Source organism: Tursiops truncatus, chromosome 16 (assembly GCF_011762595.2).
Source record: "Tursiops truncatus isolate mTurTru1 chromosome 16, mTurTru1.mat.Y, whole genome shotgun sequence".
NCBI lineage: Eukaryota > Metazoa > Chordata > Mammalia > Artiodactyla > Delphinidae > Tursiops > Tursiops truncatus.
In genome coordinates this window covers 9,732,922-9,743,578 of record NC_047049.1, presented here as the reverse complement: position 1 = coordinate 9,743,578, position 10,657 = coordinate 9,732,922, and the positions used below count along the sequence as shown (strand labels likewise).

Genomic DNA, 10,657 nt, shown 5'->3' with positions numbered 1-10,657 from the left:
ATCTCCACGTCCCCGTCTGCGGTCCTGGCTGAACCTTCTTCGTCCCCCGTCTGGACTCTTCCTTGACTCCCCAGCTGTGCATTGTGGTCCCTCTAGCTCCTTCATCTTCCTCTACCTGCGGCCAACGGGGAAGGAGGCGGTGGGGGGGAGGGGTTCTTTCTAACAATGCACGTGAGCATCAGTCAGGCGGGGCTGCCCGGACAAGCCCCACAGACCTGGGCTTAAACGACAGACGTGGATTCACTCACTGTCTGGAGGCTGAAGTCCAAGGTCACGGCATTGGCAGGTTTGGTCTCTCCTGCGCTGCAGATGGCGCCTTCTCTCGGTGTCCTCTGAGCTTATCCTTGGTGTCCCTTCCTCTTCTTTTTTTTTTTTTTTTTGCGGTACGCGGGCCTCTCACTGTTGTGGCCTCTCCCGTTGTGGAGCACAGGCTCCGGACGCGCAGGCTCAGCAGCCATGGCTCACGGGCCCAGCCGCTCCGCGGCATGTGGGATCTTCTCGGACCGGGGCACGAACCCGTGTCCCCTGCATCGGCAGGCGGACTCTCAACCACTGGGCCACCAGGGAAGCCCCCCCTTCCTCTTCTTATGGGGACACCAGTCCTGTTGGACTAGGGTCCCACCCTTATGGCCTCATTTAATCGTAATTACCTTTCTAAAGGGCCCATCTTTAAATACAGTCCACTGAGGGTAAGGGCTTCAACATAGGGATTTGGGGGAGACAGTCCAGTCATAACAACATCTCTCTGCATCACCAGTGTCCCCCATCACCTCCCAAAGTTTCTGAGCGTGGCCTACAGAGTTTTCCCCACACCACAGCGCTTATGGGCACCTCAGCTTTACCTCCTGTTCTGTTTTTCTCAGAACTTATCACTGTTGGACACTACAGTATATACTTGTTTGTTTGTTTTCTGACTCTACTGAGATGCAACCTCATTGGAAACGGAGAATTTATCTCTTTCAGCACAGAATTCCCAGTCCCTGGAACAGGGCCTCGCACTTACCAGGTACTCAATAAATATTTGTGGAAGGCAGGAAGGAACCTTCCCTTTGCATTTTGCTCTCCTCACCCCCTTAAAACTCTGAGCTCCACCTATGCTGTTCCCTGGGTCTACAACACACTTCCAACCCCTCCTTTGTCTGGACAAGTGTAATTTATTCTCCAGCGTTCAGCTCCATGGGTTGCTGTCTCTGCAGTCCCTGTGTGGACTCAGTACCTTGGTACAGGACATGGGATGCGCCATGCTGTACTGAAATTCTCTGCTTGTGTCCAACTGGACTGGAAACTCGTCATGGGCTGTGTCTTTTCCATCTCATTATACCCAGTACCTAGCACAGAGTCTGGCTCTCCAAAGCAATACAAATCTTTTCTGATGTGTATTAAATGTAGACGTCATGCCTCATCTGCTCCAAAACCTTTATCCTCTCATCTATTTGTTTCCCAACAAATTATTATTTAGCACCTACTACAGAGTGTCTACTCCTGGGGTCCCTGAATTCAGGGAGTCTGAACGTAGACTAGAAAAAAACGGAAATCTTTAATTTTACTAACCTATACGTAATATTCAGTATTTTCATCAATGATGAATGGTAAAACATAGTAGTATTAGACGTTAGTCACCAATAGAAAGCTCAGATAGTTTCATGTCAGATTATAATTGTTGCGGACATTGTAAAACAGCATTTACCTTCATCATCACCTTGAAATGTAGTTATTACACCCATACAGAATTTCATTATTTAGTATATTAATAAAGAAGCATATGTTATTATACTATACATTTTTAATATTGAAATAACTATTTCAATTATATTTTAATATTCTTATTCTTGGTTGTTTGGCCACGCAGCTTGCGGAATCTTAGTTCCCCGACCAGGGATTGAACCAGGGCCACTGCAGTGAAAGTGGGAGTCCTAACCACTGAACCGCCAGGGAACTTCCAATATTCTTGGTTTTCTTTGCAATCTTACGTGTTTTATTTATTTTGTTTTTAAAGATTTAATTTTATTTATTTTTGGCTGCGTTGGGTCTTCGTTGCTGCGCACGGGCTTTCTCTAGTTGCGGCGAGCGGGGGCTACTCTTCCTCGCGATGCGTGGGTTTCTCATTGCAGTGGCTTCTCTTGTTGCGGAGCCCGGGCTCTAGGCACTCGGGCTTCAGTAGTTGGGGCTCGTGGGCTCTAGAGCACGGGCTCAGTAGTTGTGGCCCACGGGCTTAGTTCCTCCGCAGCATGTGGGATCTTCCCGGACCAGGGATTGAACCCGTGTCCCCTGCATTGGCAGGCGGATTCTTATCCACTGCACCACCAGGGAAGTCCCTTACATGCTTTATTTTATGCTTTTAAAAACACTGTTCTGAGAAGTTCACCAGATGGCCCGAGGAGCCCTGAACTGCCTGGGGTTCGGCCCACCTCTAGGATGTGGGTCTCTGACAATGAACAGGAGCAAATGAACCCCCCACAGAACTACACTCCAGGGAGCGAGACAGAATGATCACAAATGAATAAATAATATAATTTCACCTCGTGACAACTACTGTGAAGAAAATAACTTCTTGGTGGAGGAGGGACTCTCGGTGGTACAATCAGGAAGGGCCCTTGCGGGTCAGGATATTTGAACAGAGACCTGACTGGAAATGTGAACAGTACAAAGAGCTGGGGGAAGAATGATCCAGGCACAGAGGTAAGAGCAAATGCAAAGGCCCTGAGGTAGGCTTGAGAGGGGCATGTTGCTGTCTGGCTGGAGGAGGCCGGGGGTGGGGGGATAGACGTGGAGAAAGGGGGTTCGCTGGGCCGGTCCCACAGGACTCTGCAAGCTGGGTAAGGAGCTGGGGAGATGGAAGTCAGGGCCAGTGAAGGAGCCACTGTGTTTGTGCAGCCAAGAAACAATGAAGCCTTGGACCAGCATGAGAGCCAGAGAGGGGATGAAAAGTGGTTGGATTTGGAATATCTTTTGAAAACAGAGATGACAGGACTTTTGATGGACTGTGGGAGGGTGAGCAGGGTGGGGAGGGCTGAAAGAGAGGAATTTAGGCTACTTCCAGGTTTGGGGCCTCAGCAACTGGGTGGATGACAGTACCAAGACGGAGAAGCCGGGGTGAGGAGCAAGTGGGGGCAGGGTGGGCCCCTGGAGCCGTGCTCCTGAGTGCACCCGGAATAAAAATCCAAACGCTGTCACTTCGCTTTAAATTCCCCACGACCTGAGCCCAACCCACAAGCCCATCCTCGTCCTGACCTGCTCTTAAGGCAGATACTCTGCCACAGCCGAATCTGTCTGCTTGCTGTACCCCTCGCAAGCGCTCCCTGTGTCCCCCCACTCTCGTCCTGACTCCCCCGTCCTCCAGCTCCCACGTGAAGACCCAGATCCCAGCAACCACTCACTCCTCTGAAACCCTGCGCTCTCTAGGTCCCCTTGTTTGACACTGGGTGGGTCCTGCCTGCCTCGCTGGTCGTGTTTCTTCCATCCTCTCTCCAAGTGGTGTCAGTCCTTGGGTGGGGGACAGGGGGGCAGACTCTCCCTGTCCTGGTTCCCCCACGAGGCACTGTCAGAAAGCATTCCAGGGCTAGTCTCGATGTGTCCACATTTAATCTCCGAGTGTCCTTGGTTCTGCCAACAGCTGGAGCCATTGGTTTTGAAATCTTTGCTTGAGATTTAATAACTTGAACAGTCAGTTTAAAACGACTAATTGAATTATTACGAAATGTGACATTTTAAAATATCTGTGAATTTCTGGAATTCTTTTAAGGATGTTCCAGAGCCATTTTCATCAGAAAACTTACCACTGAGGTCCCCTCCTGGCACAGATGGATGCCAAACCAACATAAAGTTGGTTGGAATTTCTTAACTTGTTTTCAGGTCACACTGACGAGACAAAATAGGGGAGTTTCCTTCTAAAGCCGCACTTGCACGTCTACGGCTCCCTCGAGGTAAGGAGCGGGATGGATGGGTCTCCGCGTCACTAGAGCTGTTGGTTTCATTTCTTCACCTCAACCACAGCACACTAGCCAGCAGTTAGGTCCGTGTAGCAGTGTGTAGTCACAAGTGTGTCTCAGGTTCCCGTAAACAATGCAACAAGCTTTGCGTTCTCTGCATGGGTATTTCCAATTGCCGGCCACAATGCAACAAGCTTTGCATTCTCTGCATGGGTATTTCCAATCGCCGGCCACAATGCAACAAGCTTTGCGTTCTCTGCATGGGTATTTCCAATCGCCGGCCACAATGCAACAAGCTTTGCGTTCTCTGCATGGGTATTTCCAATCGCCGGCCACAATGCAACAAGCTTTGCGTTCTCTGCATGGGTATTTCCAATCGCCGGCCACAATGCAACAAGCTTTGCGTTCTCTGCATGGGTATTTCCAATCGCCGGCCACAATGCAACAAGCTTTGCGTTCTCTGCATGGGTATTTCCAATCGCCGGCCACAATGCAACAAGCTTTGCGTTCTCTGCATGGGTATTTCCAATCACCAGCCGGCTTAGAAATGTGCAGCTTGCTCTCAACAACCCACTACTATTTTCAGGGTAACATACAACCCTAAGAATTAGAATACCTTCAAGGGAACCTGTAAGTTCAAAAATACATTCCGTCTATATAATAAAAACTCTCTTCCATCCCAAGTGTCCACCAAGCTTGGAGTGTGCACACACAAATTCAGCATGGAAATCAAGGATGAAGGATGGGATAATGTCACAGCAGCTCCACAATCGTGGTAAGCTGAGGGATGCTCTCACCTGGTGATTTGAATTTGTCTTTGATGGAGGGGGAGGGCTATTCTAATGAGAAATGATCCCAGGAACATGACAGAGGCCAAGCTTCTGACTTAACATGGCAGTTCTGATTGGCTTTCAAACTCTCTGCTTCTGTAAAGGGAAATCAGCACAGGCTTCCAGGGAAGATGGAATCCAGTTCGAATCCCAGCTAAGGCAGGAAGCCACTTTTTGTCTTGGGCACGTTCATTACCTCCCTGACCCTCCGTTTCCTCATCTGTGAAGAGATAATACTTTGAGGGCCGGTATGAGGAAAAGGGAGAGGAAGAAACGGTTCTGGCATTCCGAGGACCATGAAGTTGCTCAGTAAATGGTAGCTATTAATAATATGAAGCAAGACCCAGACAGTCATTGGTAGACGTTCAACACTCCAGGGCCCCATCCGAAGAGGGGAAGGCAGGGTCTCCATTAGGGCAGCCAAGGAAATAAGCATACCTGGAGCTATTGCCAACGAGAGGCACCGGGTCAATCTTTTTTGCCACTCGCTTCTGGAATCATTTCGCAGGTCCCCATGTTCGTAGCTGTGAAGTGACCTGCCAGCGCCCCCGGGCCTGTCCCGCCCGCCGAGCAGCGCTGGGGGCTGGGGTGAAGCGGAGGGAAGTGCGCATGCGGGGAGAGAGAGGCATTGATGAATGTGAAGGCGACCAAGGAAGAGTTTGCAGGCCGGATAGATTTTTGCAGACTATTGATTTTGGAAGCCCATTTGCAGAATTCATTTGACGGCTGGTCCAGGAGCGCGGCGCCTGGAAGAATGAAGCAGAATGCTTGCTAATGTCTTCTGTGGCTCTGGGGCCATCGGGCCGTGCCAGCCCCTGCTCCATCCACCACGGGGCTGGCTCGGTCCACACCTCCGCTCCTCCAGGCCTCCGGGGGACCTAAGCGGGGCAGCGGATTCCCTGCCAGCGTTACGGAAAGAGGAGTGTGTGATCAGACCAGGGAGGCGGCTGAGGCCAATTACACGTATTATAAGCTCGTCTTGATTCTATTCTTTTAACCTGCACTTTTTTCTCGGCAGAAAAATGCATCTCTTAATATCAAGAGGTAGAGAGCACAGTGAGCTTGATAAACCTTAGGAACATTTTAGCGCTCCAAAACAGGTGTCAGTCACGGTACCCACACCAGCAGCTTTCAGTTAGACAAATGACTCGCCTGGCCATTCATGCTACGGTCACCCAAAATCTAGACCCAAATTCCTATAATCTGCGGTATGGGTGAGGCAGATTCGAACGAAAGGCAGCTAGAGTCACTAGATCCATTCCAGATGTTACCTGTAGACATCGTGTCAGTTATAACATCTGACTTGCCATCCTTAAAGAGGCATCTTTTTTTTTTTTTCTTTTCTTTTCTTTTTTTTTTTGTCAACCAGACCGAGGGTTGAACTTCAACTCAGCCACTTACTCTCTGCTTGATCGTGAGCAATGAAACCTCTCTATGGCTTTTTGTCACCATCTGGGAATGTCACCTACTTCATAGGATTGCTGTAAAGTTTATATCATTGATTCTAAGGTACATCATTATTGAACCATCAGTGAACTAAGGAAAAACACTGTCATTTAGACCATGACACAATGCTTTCCCATCACTTAGGACAGGGGCTGGCAACCTCTCAACCTGCCATCTATGTTTGTATGGCCCATGAGCTAAGAATGGCTTTTATATTTGTAAATGGTTCTAAAAAAACACAACAGTTTTTTGAAACTCAGATTTCAGTATCCATAAATAAATATTATAGGATATTGATACCTGTGTAGGAACACAGTTTGCTCATTCGTTTACATGTCGTCTGTGGCAGCTTTTGTGTTACAACGGCAGAATAGTTGTGACAGAGACTGTCTGGCCCACAAAGCCTAAAATATTTACTGTCTGGCCCTTTCCTGAAAAATGTTGCCCATCCCTGGCTTAGAATATTTATTTTATACTTATTAAGAGAACTCTCTTAGACTTATATGGACAGAGAATTTTTAAAATCGCATACCACTCTATTGCGTTTTTGATGAAATGAGAAATTTAAGAGAGTTGAATTGGCCAAAAAAGCCCTGACCCTCCTCATTCAGAGTCCTATTCTTCTCAATTATCTTTTAAATCAAGAGTTGTCCATCCATGTTTCTGCACACAGCATTACCCTCTGTGCCTGCTGGGGACACAGCATCTCTTAGAGTCCTCATTCTGGTAGAAGGCAGCTTTTCCTGAAAGACTGCTCGTCGTTATCTCTGGGATTTCTGTCTAAGCCGCTGACCCTGCAAGGAGTGATACTCACGCACCTGCAGCTGGCTCTGTGACTGACAGCTGGGATCGAATCATGCCGATTTTTTTCATGTTAAAATGTGCATGTGTTGGGGGAATGTGCACATTCAAATCCATGGAATACAAGGCTTTGCCACATTTCCTGGCCTGGAGGAATATTCAATACACAATAGGCTCCCCTGTCCCTGTGTCATCCCATCCTCACCACCTTTGTGTCCCTGTCCACAAAGAAAAGCTGATAAAATTCCTTGGTTGCAAGCAACAGAAACCAGCTCCAGTTGATTACGGGATTATCTGGAAGGATGGAGTTGCTAACAGAACTGAAGGAGAGACTGAAGATTCATATCTTGGAAAAGACCAGAACCAGGTCAGCTCTGGGGATTTAAGTTCGGAGAACGAGCGGATCTTGACTTCATGACGTCACTTGAGCCCATCTGTTCAGGCCTGATTCAGGTCAGAGAGAAGCAAAGCAGCCTTGAGGAGAGACCTAGACTCGGAGCTGCGATTGGGAAGGAGAGAAGGATGACACACGTGGATGAATGGTCTTCTTGACGTTCCTTGACCTCTCCCTGAGGGTGCTGGTGAGGAAGCCCACGGAGGCTTGCAGAGCCATTCCTGATGCCCTTTGCACAGTGAGGAGAAGCCTCACTAAGCAGATTCAAATGATGACCACAGGCAGGCTGGCTGCCTTCCATGTCTGTCTAGAGCAGAGTAGGAAATAACATGGGCTAAATAACTTGGCTAGAGAAGTGATCAACTGTCAATAAATATGACCGTGGGCATCCAGTATTATGGGGCTCCATGCAGGGCCCTCAGGGGAGCAAAGAAACTCTCTTCCTGGAAGCAGCTCGCACCTAGGCAAGATGGCAAGGTGTCCTTCTGGACCTGGCTTGGGGTCCCTCCTCTGTGAAGCTGTCCCTGACCCCCAGCTCGGTTAGAGGGTCCTCTGCTCTGAAGGCACTTTGTACTTCCCCTACTTTTCACATTGTAGCACTTCTGTTGGTTGACCTGGCTCCCTCACCATATTAGGGTTCTCCAGAGAAACGATAAGATGTGTGTGTCCGTGTGTGTGTAGAGAGAGAGAGTTTTATTTTAAGGAATTGGTTCACACAACTATAGAAGCTGGCAAGTCTAAAATCTGCACAGTGGGCCCTCAGCCTGGAGACCCAGGATGAGGCAACATTGCAATTCAAATCTGAAGGCCGTCTGCTGGCAGAATCCCTCTTGCACTGGGGAGCTCAATCATTGTTCTATTCAGGCCTTCAACTGATTGGATGAGACCAACTTATGTTGTGGAGGGCAATCTGCTTTACACAAAGTCCATCAATCTAAATGTAAATCTCATTTTAAAAAAATCACTCTCATAGAAACATCTAGAATAATGTTTGACCACACACCTGGGCGCTGTGGCCCAACCAAATGAACACATTACATTAAGCATCACTCTAATCATGTTGTGGGGACTCTTCTCTGAGAGTGGGAACCAGGAAAACTTGCACTTTGTTGCTCTGGTAATTACGAGCCAACCACACGTTTGCTGAAAATAATGAACGAGGAAAAGTATGTGCTGCAGACCAGGGGTTCAGACGTCTGCTTCTGGGTGTCAAAACAGGGAACAGTTCCTGGGGGAAGAACTTCCAGAAATTTTCACAGGGGAGGAGGGCCGGACCTGGACTTTGAAGGAGCCTTGGGGTTTGGAGGAGTAGAAAGCATCCATCCCAGCTGGAGGGGAGGCATGTCCTCAACAGCTATTTATTGGGTGCCTGCTGCGTGTGGGTGCTGTGCGTGCAGACGGGAGGCTCTTGGGCAGAGTGGTGAGAGGTACGGGCACTGTGGAGGTCAGTGTCCAGAAGGTCTTGGTGGAGGCTGGAAAAAGTCCCCCGTCTTTATAAACGGAATCCTGTCCAAGGCTCTAAAAGGTCTGTTTGGTTATCCTGGCCCTGGCTTTTCACAAGCTGAGGCTGGCCAGGTGGGTCTCCAGGAGCTGGTCACATCGACTCTCTGCATGGTTCCTGCCCTTAGACTCGACTTACAGGCCTGGAGGAGGAGAGGTCGGATGCCCACTGGCACCGCAGCCTCGGAGAAAGCAAAGGTGAAGGATCAGTTCCCAAAATGGGGGGCGCCCTGGGCAAGGAGGTGCTGCGGGGAGACCCAGCGGGCAGCCAGCCCGCTTGGCGGTACGAAGCAGCCTGCAGTTTCCGTGGGGAGAACCAAGTGTGGAAGCAGCCCTCCAAGTGTCTCCTCCAACTGTTTGGGCAGCCAGGGCTCGTGGTACCAGGGGCAACACGGACAGCGTGACCCAGAGGAGTATGGAATCAACACTGGGCCGGGGGGGCCTGGCCTCAGGTCAGCAACAACACTGGTGGAAGTGATAGCAGGAAGAGAGCCCTGGGTTCCAGCGGGGAGAGGGAAAACCCACATCCGCTGGGCCCACGCGCTGTGCGGCTTGTGCGGGCGGAGAGGGGGGGCTCCAGCTCCCCTTCCTGAGAACGGCACCATCTCTGTAGCCCTTCCAGGCCTGCTGTGCATCAGGGAGCACAGGTACGAATCACTAGCTCTCCAGGGGAAAACTTACTTTCAAGGGAAAAGTGGTTTTATCGTACAAAATGCTACACCTGCTGGTCCAATTCAAATGAGAAGTGACTTTTTTCAGTAACAGGTAACATTAAAACTCTCCTCCTCCTCTGAAGGCCGTGCTAGTAGAGGTCTTTCTGCAAGGCAGAGGCAATCCAAACTCATGGGACACACGGCCACCCATGTGTGCAGCGTCTTGGTTCTGGGAAGCCCCACAGAGACAAGCTCAGCAGGGGAATGGGGGAGGGGCTTTATAATCCACACCCTCTAGAAAGTCACAGAACTCTTCTCTTTGGCCTCAAAATGTCACTCCAGCCAACACTTAACTAAATCCCTACTCTGCCCAAGCCATTGTGCCGTTTTGTTTTTAAACTTTTAATTTTGAAATGATTTCAAGCTTACAATTGATAGAAAGTTCCAAGAATGCAGAGAGCCGCCATATACCCTTTCCCCACCTTCATCGGTTTTTAACATTTTGTTCTCATTTTGTTATCAGTGTCTTTTTGTTTTCTCTGAACAACTTGAGAAAGGTCGCAGGCATCAGTCCCTCTACCCCTTGTACTGCCACTTGTACTTTCTAAGAACAAGGATATTCTCTTAGGCGACCACAGCACTGTTCTCAAATTCAGGAATTTAGCTTTGATATCATACCTTTAATCTACAGTCCATGGTCCAATTTTGTCCATTGTTCCAATTACGTCTCTTACAGCACTTTTTCCTCTAGCTCAGAATCCAGTCCAGAATCATGCACTACATTTAGTTGTCACGTGTGCTCAGGAACTTACAATGCAGCCACAGACAGGGCGTGGGGTCCTATCCCTAACATTTACAGGACCTGGGCAAGACACTGAAGGAGACCCACATCGCATAGGTCTAAATATTTAAAGGTTATTCTTTTTTTTTTTCTTTTTCTTTTTGGCCCCGCTGGCTCGGCATGTGGGGATCTTAGTTCCCTGACCAGGGATCAAAACCACGCCCCCTGCAGTGGAAGCACTGAGTCTTAACCACTGGACCTCCAGGGAAGTCCCTAAATGTTATTCTTGTAAAAGTCGGTAATTAAAATATGTTCTCTCTTCC

The 10,657-nt window shown here is 49.0% G+C and overlaps 1 protein-coding gene across 3 annotated transcripts in view; it reads right to left on the bottom strand.

Annotated features, from left to right (window-relative positions):
- Positions 1 to 453: 453 nt before the first annotated feature.
- ATE1 (arginyltransferase 1) overlaps positions 454 to 10,657 on the bottom strand; it is a 225,460-nt gene continuing 215,256 nt past the window's right edge. The window contains exon 13 of one of the 3 annotated variants that reach the window (XM_073793880.1): positions 454 to 5,505. In XM_073793880.1, coding sequence (XP_073649981.1) covers positions 5,228 to 5,505 — 278 coding nt within the window. In that variant the 3' untranslated portion in view covers positions 454 to 5,227. The remainder of the gene's footprint in view (positions 5,506 to 10,657) is intronic. The other 2 variants (XM_073793881.1, XM_073793879.1) reach the window with 2 other exon arrangements.